Source organism: Hemitrygon akajei, chromosome 5, assembly GCF_048418815.1.
Source record: "Hemitrygon akajei chromosome 5, sHemAka1.3, whole genome shotgun sequence".
Taxonomy (NCBI): Eukaryota; Metazoa; Chordata; class Chondrichthyes; order Myliobatiformes; family Dasyatidae; genus Hemitrygon; species Hemitrygon akajei.
The window spans coordinates 117,807,682-117,828,783 of NC_133128.1; the positions used below are offsets into that span (position 1 = coordinate 117,807,682).

Here is a 21,102-nt window from a genome sequence, read left to right on the forward strand (position 1 = left end):
CTGAGCTGGAGACTAACCCGCAGAGAGAGCAGGCATCGGAATCGCCGTCCGATCCGGAGACGAAAGAAACGCCGAAGTGTCTTCTGTAAAGAACCCAGACACCAGACCATCTTCATAGCGAGCACAGTCGCCACCAGAAGGACGTGTCCCGGGCGCTCTGCACTGACCACCCTGCGATATGGCACCACAGCAGTTGGATGTAACAGAGAAGATCAGCGCTGAAAGATGCAGTGTTACGGTAACCTTGATAAAATGCAGCCCCGACGGATGCACCGACACAGTCACGTCCTCACCCCACCACGTCCCTTGCCAAACTCGACCCACCCTCCACAACACCTTGGACCCCCCGAACTGAACGATCGCACCAAGAGCCTGAGCGCTGCTGCTCTCTCCGGTGGCGGATTTTCCCGTCGCTGCAGCTGGACTCTCCCGCTTTCAGATTCCTTACTTCAGAGCGGAGACCGCTCTCTCCCGACGCGTTCCCAAATATCCCGCAGTCATTTCACTTTTCGAATGTCACCCGTTTTCGGATTTTAAGATATAAAATCCGGCAGCATGGCAGAGAGAGAGCTCACAACACGATCCCCAGACACGGGTCTCTACAGCACCGGCGTTCGCTCCCGGATCACAAGCCGTGGCATTTCCATATCGAGAATTCCATTCGGCGAACAAGACCCGTTTTCGGAGCTGATTCTGGTCTCAGATCGGTGCTTTATTCAGTGTTGGGTGGAGATGGCATTGGGCCGTGTTTGGAGAGTTTGCAGTGTGTGGCTGTTGTTGACCGTGACCCTGACCCTGGGCTGTGAGAGGTTACAGTTACTGCGAGTTCTCAACACAGAGACTCTGGGCGAACTGAAAGAAATGGTGAGTTGAACCCGCTCCCAGAGACCGGTCCTGACAGTCCCCGGGCTGTTTGCTGTTACCGATCAGGTGATTTCAAAGAGTCTGTTCTCCGGTGTTTCTGTGTGTGGAGATTGTCAGTAACGTTGATATCTTCTGTCTCAGGGTGGCCGCCTCCCTCGACAGTGTGTGACTGAGAGGCTGTCGTTGAAAACGAAGCCCTTGGAGCTGGTGAAACTTTCGGCGGAGGTTCATGTGAGTAAACACTGCATTTTACTTTAATGTCATTAATTCGAGACACTATGTTACGTAATGCGAAGGATCGGATCCGAACTTTATCCAAATAATTTGACTATATCAGAATATGAATTCTTTCTCTCCATGTCACTCTCATTTTCTGACTCTGTCACTCTGAGTTTCAGGACCCCATTCACACGGAATAGATCTCATTTCAATTATCACACTGCTCCCCCCTCTCTCTCTGTCCCACTCACGGGTAATTCACTCTCTGTACCCAATTCCCTCTCATCATTTCACATGCATCTGTCACAAATAAACGCGTCCACCTTTATCACCTTCTGCTACTTTTTCCTCTCCCTCCCTGTGTGTTCCTCTCTCTACCCCACCCCCCAGTAACATTGCGAGTTCTGTTGATCACAGGAAATACTTGCATCCTCTCAGATCATCACACTACCCGCGTGCTTCATTGGTGATAGAACCACCTACTTCACTTTAAATGACTTGCGCTGAAGAATTGTGAGGTTTCTCGTTAAATTATTTTACATTATAGCTGGCCCATCGGTATCAAGGAGATAAAAGCTGAGAGGAGACCGGACAGTGATGTGCCATATCACGTGGTTCTATGATTGTAGACATCAATAAACTTTCCACATGGAAGAGACTTTTATGACCAATGTTATAGATTGAATGCAAAACTTTGGAGTACAGTATAGCAGGAAAAAATCCACAATTCATAGATGGAATTTGGAACAAACATCTTAAGACAGAAACTCTCGCAATATCTGTTCGAAGTTCAAGTAAAGTTATTATCAAAATAGATATATTTCACGATTTACAATCCTGAGATTTGTTTACCAGCTGGCATAGTCAGTAAATACTCAGAAAGAGGTGGCATAGGGTCAGAAGGAGTTGCATCATTGTGGATAGAGCTGTGGATCTGCAAGGGTAAAAAGTCCCTGATGGGAGTTGTATACAGACCCCCAAACAGCAGTAAGGTTCTGGCCTACAAATTACAATGGAGGATAGAAAATGCATGCCAAAAGGGCAATGTTACAACAGTCATGGGGGTCTTCAATATACAGGTGGTTTGGGAAAATCAGGCTGGTGTTAGATTACAGGAGGTAGAATTTCTCGAGTGCCTGGCCCTACGAGATGGCTTTTCAGAGCAGCTCGTGGTTGGGCTGACTAGTATCAGCTATTCTGGATAGGGTGATTTGCAAAGGACCAGAATTGATTAGAGAGCTCGAGGTAAAAGAACCTATCAGGGAAAATGATCATAATATGATAAAATTCACCCTGAAATTTGAAAAGGAGAAGCTTCGGATGTATCAACATTACAGTGGTGTATAGGGAATTACAGCGGCATGAGAGAGGAGTTGGCCAAAATCAATTGGAAAAGAGCTGGCAGGGATGACAGCAGAGCAGCAATGGTTGGAATTTCTGGAAGCAATCTGGAAGGCCCAGGATATTTACATCCCAAAGAGGAAGTAGTATTCTAAAGGAAAGATGACACAACTGTGGCAAAAAAGAGAAATCAAAGCCAACATAAAAGCTAAAAAGAGGTATATAATTGAACAAAGATTGGTGGGAAGTTAGAGGATTGGGAAGCTTTTAAAAAACTAACAGAAGGCAACTAAAAAAGTCATTAAGAAGGTAAAGATGGAATAAGAAATAAGCTAGCCAATAATATTAAAGAAGAGATCAAAAGTTTCTCCAGATATATAAAGTGCAATAAAGAGATACAGGAGAGTGGATGAAGGGAAGGCAGTGGATGTTGTCTACATGGACTTCAGTAAGGCCTTTGACAAGGTCCCACATGGGAGGTTAGTTAGGAAGATTCAGTCGCTAGGTATACATGGTGAGGTAGTAAATTGGATTGGATGTTGGCTCAATGGGAGAAGTCAGAGAGTGGTTGTGGAGGACTGTTACTCTGAGTGGAGGCCTGTCACTAGTGGTGTGCCACAGGGATCAGTGCTGGGTCCATTGTTATTTGTCATCTATATCATTGATCTTGATGATAATGTGGTAAATTGGATCAGCAAATTTGCTGATGATACAAAGTTTGGAGGTGTATTGGACAGTGAGGAAGGTTTTCAAAGCTTGCAGAGGGATTTTGACCAGCTGAAAAAATGGGCTGAAAAATGGCAGATGGAGTTTAATGTGAGGTATTGCACTTTGGAAGGACAAACCAAGATAGAACATACAAGGTAAATGGTAGGACACTGCGGAGTGCAGTAGAACAGAGGAATCTGGGAATACAGATACATAATTCCCTTAAAGTGGCATCACAGATAGATAGGTTTGTAAAGAGATCTTTTGGTACATTGGCCTTTATAAGTCAAAGTATTGAGTATAAGAGTTAGAATGTTATGGTGAGGTTGCAAAAGACATTGGTGAGGCCAAATTTGGAGTATTGTGAGCAGTTTTGGTTACTTAATTACAGGAGTGATGTTAATAAGGTTGAAAGAGTGCAGAGAATGTTTACAAGGATGCTGCTGGGACTTGAGAAACTGAATTACAGAGGAAGGTTGAATAGGTCAGGACTTTATTCCCTGGAGCATAGAACAATGAGGGGAGATTTGATAGAGGTATATAAAATTATGATGGGCATAGACAGAATGAATGCAAGCAGGCTTTTTCCACTGAGGCCAGGGGAGAAAAAAACCAGAGGACGTGGGTTAAGGGTGAAGGGGGAAAAGTGTACAGGGAACATTGGGGGGGGGGAGCTTCTTCACACAGAGAGTGATGGGAATGTGGAATGAGCTGCCAGATGAAGTGGTAAATGCGGGCTCATTTAAGAAAAACTTGGACAGGTACATAGATGAGAGGTGTACGGAGGGATATGGTCCAGGTGCAGGTTAGTGGGACTAGGCAGAAAAAAGGTTCAGCACAGCCAAGAAGGGCTGAAGGGCCTGTTTCTGTGCTGTAATGTTCTATGGTTCTATGGTTCTATATTGGACCACCGGATAACGATGCTGGAGGGATAGTAATGTGGGACAGGGAAATGGTGGATGAACTGAGTAAGTATTTTGCATCAGTCTTCACTGTGGAAGACACCAGCAGTATGGTAAAAGTTCCAGGTGTCAGGGATCATGAAGATTGTGTGATGTTACCATGACTAGAGAGAAGGTTCTTGGGAAACTGAAAGGTCTGAAGGTAGATAAGTAACCTGGGATAGATGATATACACCCCAGAGTTCTGAAAGAGGTGGCTGAAGAGATTGTGGTGGCATTTATAATGATCTTTCAAGAATTACAAGATGCTGGAATGGTTCTGGAAGACTAAAAATTTGCAAATGCCACTCCACTCTTCAAGAAGGGAGAGAGGCAGAAGAAAAGAAACTATAGGCCAGTTAGACTGACCTCAGTGCCTGGGAAGATGTTGGAGCGAATTATAGAAGATGAGTTCTTAGCATACTTGCCATAATCAGCATGGTTTCCTCAAGAGAAAATATTGCCTGATAAATCTGTTATAATTTTTTGAAGTAACAAGCAGGATGGACAAAGGAGAGTTGGTTGATGTGGTGTACTTGGATTTTCAGAAGGCCTTTGGCAAAGTGCCACACATCAGGCTGCTTAACCAGCTATGAGTCCATGGTATTACCGGAAAAATTCTAGCATGGATAAAGCAATGGGTGATTGGCAGGAGGCAAAGACTGGGAATAAAGGGATCCTTTTCTGGTTGGCTGCCGGTGACTAGTGGTGTTCCACAAAGGTCTGTGTTGGGGACCGATTCTTTTTACGTTATATATCAATGATTTAGATGATGGAATTGATGGCTTTGTTGCAAAGTTTGCAGGCAATTTGAAGGTGGAGGGGTAGGAGGTTTTGAGGAAATAGGGAGGCTGCAGAAAGACTTTGACAGATTAGGAGAATGGGCAAAGAAATGGCAGATGGAATACAGTGTCAGAAAGTATAGCTCATGCACTTTGGTAGAAGAAATGAAAGGGTTGACTCTTTGCTATTGACTAACTGCCTCTCCTGCCTCGCAGTTTCTCTCCAGGCTGCATCTCCCTTCTACAACCACTGCCCCAATCACTCTGAATGAGATTTCTTTAGGTGGCTGCTTGATGGGTGGTATGGACTGAGAGGACCCCAGCAACCTTTTTTTCTGTGACTTTTATTTGCCTCTACTCAAGTTCTGAAGTGTAGAAGATGCCTATGATCTGCTTATCTTAAAAATGTGTGATGGCCATTGGGCATCAGGTACCACAGGGTGCAGACATAGGACACCTCAGCTCACATTACAAGACACCCCTAAAAAGTTCCCATTCCCATAGTCACCTGTCATCTATTCCCCTAACCACTTCACCTAAAATGTGTGGCTACTGGGAGATCCTGCTTTCTCTGGTGGACAGAGCATAGGTGTGTAGGTGCAGAGTAAGCAGCATCTCCCAGTGGCCACACATTTTAATTCCATGTCCCATTCCCATTCTGATACGTCTATCCATGGCCTCCTCTACTGTCAAAATGAAGCCACACTCAGGTTGGAGGAACAACACCTTATATACCGGCTGGGTAGCCTCCAACCTGATGGCATGAACATTGATTTCTCTACCTTCCGTTAATGCCCCTCCTCCCTTTCTTACCCACTCTTTGTTTCTCTCTCTGCCCATCACTCTTTGCCTGTTCTCCATCTCCCTCTGGTGTTCCCCTCCCCCTTTCTTTCTCCCTGGGCCTCCCGTCCCATGATCCTTTCCCTTCTCCAGCTCTGTATCCCTTTTGCCAATCACCTTTCCAGTTCTTAACCACCCCACCCCCTCCGGTCTTCTCCTATCATTTTGGATCTCCCTCTCCCCCTCCCACTTTCAAATCTCTTACTATCTTTCCTTTCAGTTAGTCCTGACAAAGGGTCTCGGCCCGAAACGTCGACAGTGCTTCTCCCTATAGGTGCTGCCTGGCCTGCTGTGTTCCGCCAGCATTTTGTGTGTGTTGCTTGAATTTCCAGCATCTGCAGCTTTCCTAGTGTTTGCAAAGTTAACATGCAACTATTTATGCCACTGTCTTTATAAGTTACTGTTGAATCTTTTTAACAACCCATTCAGATGACTGTCTGTTTCACCTCCTTGATTCCCCCCTTTATGAGATTGTTGATTTCTATAAACTCTCCCCCTCACTATTTCTGGTGAAAGGAGAGCAGACTCTAGTCTCTGTGTAAGTAGCATCCTGTGGCATTGATGCCATTCCCTCATTCAGTCAAGCGTCTTCTTCTTCTTCATCCGTGTGGTTCATTGCTCATTCCCTGTTGAAATCTCTAGCTGTAGACGGAAACTGCCAATGACGTGGCCTTCAATTCACAGTTGTTAGTAGCCCTCCATTTGCGGTCTGTATATTTTAAGTTGATGTTTGATTTTGTCTTGTACTAAGACTCATAAACATTCTGTTCTAATTCTAAATGTTTGTGAGACCACGACCCTAATAATGTCCCCATGTGTGTTTTGCACAGGCCCAGGACCGGATCTGGATTGTCCATCAGACCCTGCATCACCTCCGCAGGATCTACAGTATGAACCTGAGCTCAGTCAGCTGGGTCCAGAGCTCAGTGGAACTCCTCCAGCTTCTCTTGGATCGGCAGCTCAGAGTGCTGGATGTCTGTGTCCGGAAACCAGGCTCAGAGTCCAGGCCAAGGAAGAATGCCACAATTCTTAAATACTTTCAGAAATTGAGAGAGTTTCTGAAACAGAAGGTATATTGATATTAAAACATGTGCCTGCCAATACACTTATTTATCTACTTTATACTTGTTCATTATCTAATTTTTCACTATTGAGTACATTTGCCTTTTTGTCCTCCCTTTTAGGGATTCAGCAACTGTGCCTGGGAGACAACCCGCACTGAGACCATGACGCATTTGAAACAGCTCCTTCTCATTATGGCAAAAATCAGCAGAGATCACTGAAGATTTTCCAGAGTCAATTTCATAAGGGGCCAAGATTTATGACTATTTATTTAAAATAACTTTCAAGGAAAAGTATATCTGAACAGACTGATGTTACATTGAAAAATAAATTAAACTAAAAGCTAGAAATGTTAATGGAAAACCCAACTGGTGCAAATAATCAGTGCATGTGCAGAAGAAACCTGAGTGAATTCCTCGAGTCAATGCTCATAAACTTGAAACACTAACTGTTGTTCACTCCACTCAGCAGTTGTCTGAGCTGTGCATGTTTACAGTATTTTCTGTTTTTACTATTTATTATATAACTATATTAATCACACATTTTCATTTGGCAAGTGATGTGGAAGGAATAATGTCTGGGTCTTTCTCCATATCCAGTGTTGAATTAATTTATTGTATTATTAATTTATTAATTTATTTTTTGTAGTATTACTCAGTGATGACATGTGAATTTGCTGAATGATCCTATTCTTGTCCATTCATATCAAGACAGGCAGCTACTGTAATGCAATGATCCATTCCTGGAAAAGGTGCACAGTGGACAGCTTCTTACTCTATCTGCCATTCTGCATCTTATCTCTGTTATGGTTGACATCATTTTAGTTCCCTACCTAAAATTAATCCTGGGTGGAATTTTGTTTCTCATAACTTCATGCACATGAAAGTTTGCGATGTCTTCTGTCCAGCATCCTCTAGTGTTATCAGTTTAATCTGAGAGTTGTAGTTTTCAGCCCCTTTTCAAAGGTAAATTATTTAAAGTTCCGTTTGTTTTCCCAAAAGTTATTCCTCTAATTGTCATTTTTGCAATGGGAATATGCATTGGGAATGTTCTGACCTACACTCAGTGCACAGGTTGTGGTTTGCAAAACCATTCCTCTTGATTTCATCACTGACCTTCAGTGAGCATAATGTGATTGTTCTTCCAATGGTTAGAAGATAAAGTTAACTTAATTTATTTATACTGTATTTATTGTAATCATTTTTAAAAGTATGTACATGTAGCTGAAAAGTTTTAATTTATTATTATTGTGAGAATTGCAATGGATAATATATTTCTACATTTAATAAAAAAAATCAGTGAAGATGTTACTACATGTTAATTATTCTGAATGTTTCACATTTTTGGAATACAAATTTTGTGCACGCTGATCCTCCTCACAGAATATAACATTTCTTCTTCTCACATCTTGTTTATGGTACTTCCCCCGCTTTATTCTTTCCCCTGCAATGTCACACTCAGCATATGAGTACACTTCACAGTGATTCGACTTGATTTTTATCTTCCCTGTATGATACTTGGATTTAAGTTCTTGGTTTTCATCTTCATATTCTCCCTTTGAATGAGGAAGTGTTGAATCTGAAGTGAGCGTGTAACACAGGCCCATTTTTTAAAAGCGAAGCCACATGCAGTAGCTCTGTCAGGGAGGATAACGTACGGCTCTTCTTGCTTATATCGGGCTCACTGTGGCAGTGGAGGAGGCTGCAGTTAGGTCAGAATGGGACTGGGATTGAGAACTGACGTGCTTTTAGAATCCAGGATCATAAATTCTAAATTAAAGTTTATTGTCAGAAGCATCAGTGCCCAGGTTATAAATGCCATGAAAATTAGCTTTTTTTTTGCAAGAACAGCACAGCATATTATAAACATTACAAACAGAAGTTAGCAAACATACTTTACAAAAAAAAGTCCTGTGCAGTGAGTAGATAGAGTTAGGAAAGAGGCTGAGGAGAAGGACCTCCAAGGTAGTGCAGGCAGGAATGGGACACAGGTCGATAATGTGGTTAAGAAGGCTTATGGGATACAGTACTTGTTTTTATTAGTCGTGGCATTGAGCTCAAAGGTCAAGAGGTTATGTTGCAACTTTATAGACTCTTGTTAGGCAACCTCTGGTGTTTTGCATCCAGTTCTGGTCACCCCACAATAGGAAGGATGTTGAAGCTTTCGAGAGGGTGCAGAAGAGGTTTACCAGGATGTTGCCTGGTTTAGAGGGCATGTGCTATCATGAGAGGCTGAACAAACTTGGGTTGTTTACTTTGGAGCAGCATAGGCTGGGAGGGAGAGCTGATAGGGGTTTATATTCTTTACTCAGAGAGTGGTAGCTGTGTGAAATGAGCTTCCAGTAGAAGTGGTAGAGGCAGGTTCGGTATTGCCATTTAAAGTAAAATTGGATAGGTATATGGACAGGAAAGGAATGGAGATTTATGGGCTGAGTACAGGCCAGTGGGACTGGGTGAGAGTAAGCGTTCGGCACAGACTAGAAGGGCCGAGGTGGCTTGTTTCCGTGCTGTAATTGTTATATGGTTATATGATGATGAGATGCATAGGTAGAGTAGACAGGGAGTATCTTTTTTCTCCCAGGGTAGAAATATCTAATACCAGAGGGCATGCATTGAAGGTGGGTCGGGGTAGGTTCAAAGGGGAATCGAGAGGTAAGTTTTTTTTTACTTTGGAAGTGGTAGATGCCTGGAATGTGCTGCCTGTATGGTAGTAGAGGCTTTTAAAGAGACGTTTAGATAAGCACGTGGACGTGGATATGAGGAAGATGGAGGTAGGACGGATTCGTTTTTAATTTATTTTTAAGCTGCCTCGATACAACATTGTGGGCCGAAGGGACTGTTCCTTTGCTGTACTGTTCTATGTTCTGTAAACTTACAGTAACATAAATTATACACAAGTTACGAAATAAGGAAAGTAGACATAACTACACAAGTAAGTTGTGCAAGTTAATCCAGGGTCGTGTTAGGGTATTTCAGGTCGGTACAGGACCCCGAGACAGTGGGGAAGAAGCTGCTGAAGAGCTTTGAGATGTGAGTCTTCTGGCTCCTCTAGTTTCTGCCTCGTGGGAACGTTTATAATGGATGTTGCTTTCCTGGGGCACTGTCTCTTGCCGATGTCATTTATGGTGTGGAGACTGACGAAACTGGACGAGCGTACTACACTCTGCAGCCTCTTGAATTCCTGTGCATTGAGATTCCACAGTTTCTGCAGAAGTTTGGCAGAGTATTCGATGACATTTTGAATCACCTTCAACTAAGAAAATAGGGATGCTGGTCTGGAGCGTGTTCTTCATTGTTGCATCCCGCAGTGGTCGAGTGTGTTGAGTCCTTGGATGTTACCGGTGCATGCTGGCAGTAGTTCGGTAGAGGCTCCTTCAAGCTAAACTGGTTGAAGTGCCCTTCGATACTGAGGAAGGCATTGGGGAGGCCAGTTAATCACGGAGCTCAAACCCTCCGGTGTTAATTTGACATTTGCCTGGGGTGGGAATATATACTTCAACCAGTGTAATATCAGAGAACTCCCGCGCTAGATAGTGACGAAAACCATACGAATGAGATAGAACCCCCTGCTCCGATGACTCCAGCACTTAATCAGGAAGTAGATGTCCTCGCTTCTGAGGTTTTATTGCCGATCCATTCCTGTTGATTAACACGCCCACTTTCGGAAGTGACGAACCGTCACCTTTACCCTGGGGCACTTTAGTTTCGGGTGAATTTGCCGCGCAGCTGCAAGCTGAGCTGGAGACTAACCCGCAGAGAGAGCAGGCATCGGAATCGCCTTCCGATCCGGAGACGAAAGAAACGCCGAAGTGTCTTCTGTAAAGAACCCAGACACCAGACCATCTTCATAGCGAGCACAGTCGCCACCAGAAGGACGTGTCCCGGGCGCTCTGCACTGACCACCCTGCGATATGGCACCACTGCAGTTGGATGTAACAGAGAAGATCAGCGCTGAAAGATGCAGTGTTACGGTAACCCTGATAAAATGCAGCCCCGACGGATGCACCGACACAGTCACGTCCTCACCCCACCACGTCCCTTGCCAAACTCGACCCACCCTCCACAACACCTTGGACCCCCCCGAATTGAACGATCGCACCAAGAGCCTGAGCGCTGCTGCTCTCTCCGGTGGCGGATTTTCCCGTCGCTGCAGCTGGACTCTCTCGCTTTCAGATTCCTTACTTCAGAGCGGAGACCGCTCTCTCCCGACGCGTTCCCAAATATCCCGCAGTCATTTCACTTTTCGAATGTCACCCATTTTCGGATTTTAAGATATAAAATCCGGCAGCATGGCAGAGAGAGAGCTCACAACACGATCCCCAGACACGGGTCTCGGCAGCACCGGCGTCCGCTCCCGGATCACAAGCCGTGGCATTTCCATATCGAGAGTTCCATTCGGCGAACAAGACCCGTTTTCGGAGCTGATTCTGGTCTCAGATCGGTGCTTTATTCAGTGTTGGGTGGAGATGGCATTGGGCCGTGTTTGGAGAGTTTGCAGTGTGTGGCTGTTGTTGACCGTGACCCTGACCCTGGGCTGTGAGAGGTTACAGTTACTGCGAGTTCTCAACACAGAGACTCTGGGCGAACTGAAAGAAATGGTGAGTTGAACCCGCTCCCAGAGACCGGTCCTGACAGTCCCCGGGCTGTTTGCTGTTACCAATCAGGTGATTTCAAAGAGTCTGTTCTCCGGTGTTTCTGTGTGTGGGGATTGTCAGTAACGTTGATATCTTCTGTCTCAGGGTGGCCGCCTCCCTCGACAGTGTGTGACTGAGAGGCTGTCGTTGAAAACCAAGCCCTTGGAGCTGGTGAAACTTTCAGCGGAGGTTCATGTGAGTAAACACTGCATTTTACTTTAATGTAATTAATTCGAGACACTATGTTACGTAATGCGAAGGATCGGATCCGAACTTTATCCAAATAATTTGACTATATCAGAATATGGATTCTTTCTCTCCATGTCACTCTCATTTTCTGACTCTGTCACTCTGAGTTTCAGGACCCCATTCACACGGAATAGATCTCATTTCAATTATCACACTGCTCCCCCCTCTCTCTCTGTCCCACTCACGGGTAATTCACTCTCTGTACCCAATTCCCTCTCATCATTTCACATGCTCTGTCACCAATAAATGCGTCACCCTTTATCACCTTCTGCTACTTTTTCCTCTCCCTCCCTGTGTGTTCCTCTCTCTACCCCACCCCCCAGTAACATTGTGAGTTCTGCTGATCACAGGAAATACTTGCATCCTCTCAGATCATCACACTACCCGCGTGCTTCATTGGTGATGGAACCACCTACTTCACTTTAAATTACTTGCGCTGAAGAATTGTGAGGTTTCTCGTTAAATTATTTTACATTATAGCTGGCCCATCGGTATCAAGGAGATAAAAGCTGAGAGGAGACCGGACAGTGATGTGCCATATCACGTGGTTCTATGATTGTAGACATCCATAAACTTTCCACATGGAAGAGATTTTTTATGACCAATGTTATAGATTGAATGCAAAACTTTGGAGTACAGGATAGCAGGAAAAAATCCACAATTCATAGATGGAATTTGGAACAAACATCTTAAGACAGAAACTCTCGCAATATCTGTTCGAAGTTCAAGTAAAGTTATTATCAAAATAGATATATTTCACGATTTACAGTCCTGAGATTTGTTTACCTGCTGGCATAGTCAGTAAATACTCAGAAAGAGGTGGCATAGGGTCAGAAGGTGTTGCATCATTGTGGATAGAGCTGTGGATCTGCAAGGGTAAAAAGTCCCTGATGGGAGTTGTATACAGACCCCCCAAACAGCAGTACGGTTCTAGCCTACAAATTACAATGGAGGATGGAAAATGCATGCCAAAATGGCAATGTTACAACAGTCATGGGGGTCTTCAATATACAGGTGGTTTGGGAAAATCAGGCTGGTGTTAGATTACAGGAGGTAGAATTTCTCGAGTGCCTGGCCCTACGAGATGGCTTTTCAGAGCAGCTCGTGGTTGGGCTGACTGGTATCAGCTATTCTGGATAGGGTGATTTGCAAAGGACCAGAATTGATTAGAGAGCTCGAGGTAAAAGAACCTATCTGGGAAAATGATCATAATATGATAAAATTCACCCTGAAATTTGAAAAGGAGAAGCTTCGGATGTATCAGCATTACAGTGGCATGAGAGAGGAGTTGGCCAAAATCGATTGGAAAAGAACTGGCAGGGATGACAGCAGAGCAGCAATGGTTGGAATTTCTGGAAGCAATCTGGAAGGCCCAAGATATATACATCCCAAAGAGGAAGTAGTATTCTAAAGGAAAGATGACACAACTGTGGCGAAAAAGAGAAATCAATGCCAACATAAAAGCCAAAAAGAGGGCATATAATTGAACAAGGATTGGTGGGAAGTTAGAGGATTGGGAAGCTTTTAAAAAACTAACAGAAGGAAACTAAAAAAGTCATTAAGAAGGTAAAGATGGAATAAGAAATAAGCTAGCCCATAATATTAAAGAAGAGATCAAAAGTTTCTCCAGATATATAAAGTGCAATAAAGAGAGACAGGAGAGTGGATGAAGGGAAGGCAGTGGATGTTGTCTACATGGACTTCAGTAAGGCCTTTGACAAGGTCCCGCAAGGGAGGTTAGTTAGGAAGATTCAGTCGCTAGGTATACATGGTGAGGTAGTAAATTGGATTGGACGTTGGCTCAATGGGAGAAGTCAGAGAGTGGTAGTAGAGGATTGCTACTCTACTAGTGGAGGCCTGTCACTAGTGGTGTGCCACAGGGATCAGTGCTGGGTCCATTGTTATTTGTCATCTATATCATTGATCTGGATGATAATGTGGTAAATTGGATCAGCAAATTTGCTGATGATACAAAGATTGGAGGTGTATTGGACAGTGAGGAAGGTTTTCAAAGCTTGCAGAGGGATTTTGACCAGCTGAAAAAATGGGCTGAAAAATGGCAGATGGAGTTTACTGTGAGGTATTGCACTTTGGAAGGACAAACCAAGATAGAACATACAAGGTAAATGGTAGGACACTGCGGAGTGCAGTAGAACAGAGGGATCTGGGAATACAGATACATAATTCCCTTAAAGTGGCATCACCGGTAGATAGGGTCGTAAAGAGAGCTTTTGGTACATTGGTCTTTATAAGTCAAAGTATTGAGTATAAGAGTTGGAATGTTATGGTGTGGTTGCAAAAGACATTGGTGAGGCCAAATTTGGAGTATTGTGAGCAGTTTTGGTTACTTAATAACAGGAGTGATGTTAATAAGGTTGAAAGAGTGCAGAGAAGGTTTACAAGGATGCTGCTGGGACTTGAGAAACTGAATTACAGAGGAAGGTTGAATAGGTCAGGACTTTATTCCCTGGAGCATAGAAGAATGAGGGGAGATTTGATAGAGGTATATAAAATTATGATGGGCATAGATAGAATGAATGCAAGCAGGCTTTTTCCACTGAGGGCAGGGGAGAAAAAAACCAGAGGACTTGTGTTAAGTGTGAAGGGGGAAAAGTGTACAGGGAACATTGGGGGGGGGGGGGAGCTTCTTCACACAGAGAGTGATGGGAGTGTGGAATGAGCTGCCAGATGAAGTGGTAAATGCGGGCTCATTTAAGAAAAACTTGGACAGGTACATAGATGAGAGGTGTACGGAGGGATATGGTCTAGGTGCAGGTTAGTGGGACTAGGCAGAAAAAAGGTTCAGCACAGCCAAGAAGGGCTGAAGGGCCTGTTTCTGTGCTGTAATGTTCTATGGTTCTATGGTTCTATATTGGACCACCGGAAAACGATGCTGGAGGGATAGTAATGTGGGACAGGGAAATGGCGGATGAACTGAGTAAGTATTTTGCATCAGTCTTCACTGTGGAAGACACCAGCAGTATGGTAAAAGTTCCAGGTGTCAGGGATCATGAAGATTGTGTGATGTTACCATGACTAGAGAGAAGGTTCTTGGGAAACTGAAAGGTCTGAAGGTAGATAAGTAACCTGGGATAGATGATATACACCCCAGAGTTCTGAAAGAGGTGGCTGAAGAGATTGTGGTGGCATTTGTAATGATCTTTCAAGAATCACAAGATGCTGGAATGGTTCTGGAAGACTAAAAATTTGCAAATGCCACTCCACTCTTCAAGAAGGGAGAGAGGCAGAAGAAAAGAAACTATAGGCCAGTCAGACTGCCCTCAGTGCCTGGGAAGATGTTGGAGCGAATTATAGAAGATGAGGTCTTAGCGTACTTGCCATAATCAGCATGGTTTCCTCAAGAGAAAATATTGCCTGATAAATCTGTTATAATTTTTTGAAGTAACAAGCAGGATGGACAAAGGAGAGTTGGTTGATGTGGTGTACTTGGATTTTCAGAAGGCCTTTGGCAAAGTGCCACACATGAGGCTGCTTAACCAGCTATGAGCCCATGGTATTACAGGAAAAATTCTAGCATGGATAAAGCAATGGGTGATTGGCAGGAGGCAAAGACTGGGAATAAAGGGATCCTTTTCTGGTTGGCTGCCGGTGACTAGTGGTGTTCCACAAAGGTCTGTGTTGGGGACCGATTCTTTTTACGTTATATATCAATGATTTAGATGATGGAATTGATGGCTTTGTTGCAGAGTTTGCAGGCAATTTGAAGGTGGAGGGGTAGGAAGTTTTGAGGAAATAGGGAGGCTGCAGAAAGACTTTGACAGATTAGGAGAATGGGCAAAGGAATGGTAGATGGAATACAGTCTCAGAGAGTATAGTTCATGCACTTTGGTAGAAGAAATGAAAGGGTTGACTCTTTGCTATTGACTAACTGCCTCTCCTGCCTCGCAGTTTCTCTCCAGGCTGCATCTCCCTTCTACAACCACTGCCCCAATCACTCTGAATGAGATTTCTTTAGGTGGCTGCTTGATGGGTGGTATGGACTGAGAGGACCCCAGCACCTTTTTTTCTGTGACTTTTATTTGCCTCTACTCAAGTTCTGAAGTGTAGAAGATGCCTATGATCTGCTTATCTTAAAAATGTGTGATGGCCATTGGGCATCAGGTACCACAGGGTGCAGACATAGGACACCTCAGCTCACATTACAAGACACCCCTAAAAAGTTCCCATTCCCATAGTCACCTGTCATCTATTCCCCTAACCACTTCACCTAAAATGTGTGGCTACTGGGAGATCCTGCTTTCTCTGGTGGACAGAGCATAGGTGTGTAGGTGCAGAGTAAGCAGCGTCTCCCAGTGGCCACACATTTTAATTCCATGTCCCATTCCCATTCTGATACGTCTATCCATGGCCTCCGCTACTGTCAAAATGAAGCCACACTCAGGTTGGAGGAACAACACCTTATATACCAGCTGGGTAGCCTCCAACCTGATGGCATGAACATTGATTTCTCTACCTTCCGTTAATACCCCTCCTCCCTTTCTTACCCACTCTTTGTTTCTCTCTCTGCCCATCACTCTTTGCCTGTTCTCCATCTCCCTCTTGTATTCCCCTCCCCCTTTCTTTCTCCCTAGGCCTCCCGCCCGATGATCCTTTCCCTTCTCCAGCTCTGTATCCCTTTTGCCAATCACCTTTCCAGCTCTTAGCTTCACCCCACCCCCTCCGGTCTTCTCCTATCATTTTGGATCTACCCCTCCCCCTCCCACTTTGAAATCTCTTACTATCTTTCCTTTGAGTTAGTCCTGATGAAGGGTCTCGGCCCGAAACGTCGACAGTGCTTCTCCCTATAGATACTGCCTGGCCTGCTGTGTTCCACCAGCATTTTGTGTGTGTTGCTTGAATTTCCAGCATCTGCAGCTTTCCTAGTGTTTGCAAAGTTAACATGCAACTGTTTATGCCACTGTCTTTATAAGTTACTGTTTAATCTTTTTAACAACCCATTCAGACGACTGTCTGTTTCACCTCCTTGATTCCCCCCTTTATGAGATTGTTGATTTCTATAAACTCTCCCCCTCACTATTTCTGGTGAAAGGAGAGCAGACTCTAGTCTCTGTGTAAGTAGCATCCTGTGGCATTGATGCCATTCCCTCATTCAGTCAAGCGTCTTCTTCTTCATCCGTGTGGTTCATTGCTCTTTCCCTGTTGAAATCTCTAGCTGTAGACGGAAACTGCCAATGATGTGGCCTTCAATTCACAGTTGTTAGTAGCCCTCCATTTGCGGTCTGTATATTTTAAGTTGATGTTTGATTTTGTCTTGTACTAAAACTCATAAACATTCTGTTCTAATTCTAAACGTTTGTGAGACCACGGCCCTACTTATGTCCCCATGTGTGTTTTGCACAGGCCCAGGACCGGATCTGGATTGTCCATCAGACCCTGCATCACCTCCGCAGGATCTACAGTATGAATCTGAGCTCAGTCAGCTGGGTCCAGAGCTCAGTGGAACTCCTCCAGCTTCTCTTGGATCGGCAGCTCAGAGTGCTGGATGTCTGTGTCCGGAAACCAGGCTCAGAGTCCAGGCCAAGGAAGAATTCCGCAATTCTTAAATACTTCCAGAAATTGAGAGAGTTTCTGAAACAGAAGGTATATTGATATTAAAACATGTGCCTGCCAATACACTTATTTATCTACTTTATACTTGTTCATTATCTAATTTTTCACTATTGAGTACATTTGCCTTTTTGTCCTCCCTTTTAGGGATTCAGCAACTGTGCCTGGGAGACAACCCGCACTGAGACCATGACGAATTTGAAACAGCTCCTTCTCATTATGGCAAAAATCAGCAGAGATCACTGAAGATTTTCCAGAGTCAATTTCATAAGGGACCAAGATTTATGACTATTTATTTAAAATAACTTTCAAGGAAAAGTATATCTGAACAGACTGATGTTACATTGAAAAATAAATTAAACTAAATGCTTGAAATGTTAATGGAAAACCCAGCTGGTGCAAATAATCAGTGCATGTGCAGAAGAAACCTGAGTGAATTCCTCGAGTCAATGCTCATAAACTTGAAACACTAACTGTTGTTCACTCCACTCAGCAGTTGTCTGAGCTGTGCATGTTTACAGTATTTTCTGTTTTTACTATTTATTATATAACTATATTAATCACACATTTTCATTTGGCAAGTGATGTGGAAGGAATAATGTCTGGGTCTTTCTCCATATCCAGTGTTGAATTAATTTATTGTATTATTAATTTATTAATTTATTTTTTGTAGTATTACTCAGTGATGACATGTGAATTTGCTGAATGATCCTATTCTTGTCCATTCATATCAAGACAGGCAGCTACTGTAATGCAATGATCCATTCCTGGAAAAGGTGCACAGTGGACAGCTTCTTACTCTATCTGCCATTCTGCATCTTATCTCTGTTATGGTTTACATCATTTTAGTTCCCTACCTAAAATTAATCCTGGGTGGAATTTTGTTTCTCATAACTTCATGCACATGAAAGTTTGCGATGTCTTCTGTCCAGCATCCTCTACTGTTATGAGTTTAATCTGAGAGTTGTAGGTTTCAGCCCCTTTTCAAAGGTAAATTGTTTAAAGTTCCGTTCGTTTTCCCAAAAATTATTCCTCTGATTGTCATTTTTGCAATGGGAATATGCATTGGGAATGTTCTGACCTTCACTCAGTGCACAGGTTGTGGTTTGCAAAACCATTCCTCTTGATTTCATCACTGACCTTCAGTGAGCATAATGTGATTGTTCTTCCAATAGTTAGAAGATAAAGTTAACTTAATTTATTTATACTGTATTTATTGTGATCATTTTTAAAAGTATGTACATGTAGCTCAAAAGTTTTAATTTATTATTATTGTGAGAATTGCAATGGATAATATATTTCTACATTTAATAAAAAAAATCAGTGAAGATGTTACTACATGTTAATTATTCTGAATATTTCAGATTTTTGGAATACAAATTTTGTGCACGCTGATCCTCCTCACAGAATATAACATTTCTTCTTCTCACACCTTGTTATAGGTACTTCCCCCGCTTTATTCTTTCCCCTGCAATGTCACACTCAGCATATGAGTACACTTCACAGTGATTCGACTTGATTTTTATCTTCCCTGTATGATTCTTGGATTTAAGTTCTTGGTTTTCATTTTCATATTCTCCCTTTGAATGAGGAAGTGTTGAGTCCGAAGTGAGCGTGTAACACAGGCCCATTTTTTAAAAGCAGAAGCCACATGCAGTAGCACTGTCAGGGAGGATAACGCACGGCTCTTCTTGCTTATATCGGGCTCACTGTGGCAGTGGAGGAGGCTGCAGTTAGGTCAGAATGGGACTGGGATTGAGAACTGACGTGCTTTTAGAATCCAGGATCATAAATTCTAAATTAAAGTTTATTGTCAGAAGCATCAGTGCCCAGGTTATAAATGCCATGAAAATTAGCTTTTGTTTTTGCAAGAACAGCACAGCATATTATAAACATTACAAACAGAAGTTAGCAAGCATAATTTACAAAAAAAATGAAGTCCTTTGTAGTCAGTATATAGAGTTAGGAAAGAGGCTGAGGAGAAGGACCTCCAAGGTAGTGCAGGCAGGAATGGGACACAGGTCGATAATGTGATTAAGAAGGCTTATGGGAATAAATATGTGAGGAAGTTTCTTTGGGAAGGTAAGATGTCAAGAATATCATTGGAAAAATTGACATGGAAATTTGAGCTCAGAGGGTTACAACTTCCAAATTTTAAGAATTATTATAAAGCAAATCAACTTAGATTTATTGCATCTATTTTTGAGAAAGATAAACCGGCATGGATCAGAATAGAACTAGATAAAATAGGAGAAAACATACCAGAAGACTTTATATATAACTGGGAATCTAAATGGATACGGGAAAAGAAAGAATCTCCTATATTAAAACATTTGATTGATTTATGGAATAAGATAGATGTTGACGAAGAGACAAAGAAATCCTTATTAGCAAAGTGATCTTTAATTCAAAATAGACTTATTCCTTTTACAATGGATAATCAACTTTTATATAATTGGTTTCAAAAAGGGATTAGATATATAGGAGACTGTTTTGAAGGAGGTATATTAATGTCATTCGATCAATTAAAGAATAAATATAAAGTATCAAACAACACTCTTTTTTGTTACTTTCAACTAAGGGCTTATTTAAGAGAAAAGTTAGGTCAAACAATGTTATTACCGAAACCCAATGAAATAGAAACTTTAATTCAAAAAGGAAAGACTAAAAAATTTATCTCTTGTATGTATAATTTGATTCAAAAACAGGCAATTAAACAAGGAGTCCATAAGTCAAGACAAAAATGGGAAAGTGATTTGAATATTAAAATTGAAGAAAAAAATTGGTCAAGAATATGTCTTGAGAGTATGACAAATACAATAAATGTCCGATTAAGATTAGTGCAATACAATTTTTTACATCAACTATATATTACACCACAAAAAAGAAATAAATTAAACCCAAATTTATCTGATCAGTGTTTCCGATGTAACCAAGAAATTGGTACTTTTTTACATTCTACTTGGTCTTGTTCTAAAATTCAACCTTTTTGGACAAATTTAAGAGTTTTACTGGAACAAATTATTGGAATACAACTTCCACATAATCCAATACTACTTTTACTAGGTGATACTGAAGGGATAAAACTGATATCCAAATTGAATAAATATCAGAAAGAATTTATAAAAATTGCATTGGCAGTAGCCAAAAAAGCTATTGCAGTTACTTGGAAATCGGATACATATTTAAGTATAGATCGTTGGAAGAAAGAAATTTATGGCTGTAGTCCACCTGAAAAAATTACTTATAATTTAAGAGATAAATATGAAACATTTTTGAAAATGTGGCGCCCTTATTTACAAAAGACAGGATTAAATATATAGGCGCTCCGAAGATGAAATAATTGGTTACTTGGGGAAATAAATAAATATATATACTAAAGTTATTACGAACTCCGTGGAGCATGTGGAGATCTTCTAATATCCAGGCATTCCTTTTTTCTCTCTCTTTCTTTCTTTATTCTTTCAGTGGGGATGTTAGGGGGGAGGGGTTAAGGGGAGGGCGGATGGGTAACACATATTTTCTTTTTCGCATACTTTTATTCTGTAACTATTTGAAAACACAATAAAAAAGTTAAAAAAAGAAGGCTTATGGGATACAGTACTTGTTTTTATTATTCGTGGCATTGAGTTCAAAGGTCAAGAGGTTATGTTGCAACTTTATAGACTCTTGTTAGACACTGGAATTAAGGAGATTGAGAGGGGATCTGATTGAAACATATAAGATTGTTAAGGGATTGGACAAGATAGAGGCAGGAAATATGTTCCAGATGCTGGGAGAGTCCAGTACCAGAGGGCATGGATTGAGAATAAGGGGTAGGTCATTTAGGACAGAGTTAAGGAAAAACTTCTTCTCCCAGAGAGTGTATTGCATACAGTTCTGGTCACCCCACAAT

The 21,102-nt window shown here is 42.3% G+C and overlaps 1 protein-coding gene across 1 annotated transcript; it reads left to right on the plus strand.

Annotated features, from left to right (window-relative positions):
* Window positions 1-178: 178 nt before the first annotated feature.
* Window positions 179-6,978, plus strand: LOC140727235 (interferon tau-3-like). The gene is made up of 4 exons (XM_073044500.1): window positions 179-238; window positions 1,006-1,095; window positions 6,526-6,765; window positions 6,880-6,978. The coding sequence occupies exons 1-4, from the start codon at window positions 179-181 to the stop codon at window positions 6,976-6,978; spliced, it is 489 nt and encodes a 162-aa protein (XP_072900601.1).
* The last annotated feature ends 14,124 nt before the right edge of the window (window positions 6,979-21,102 follow it).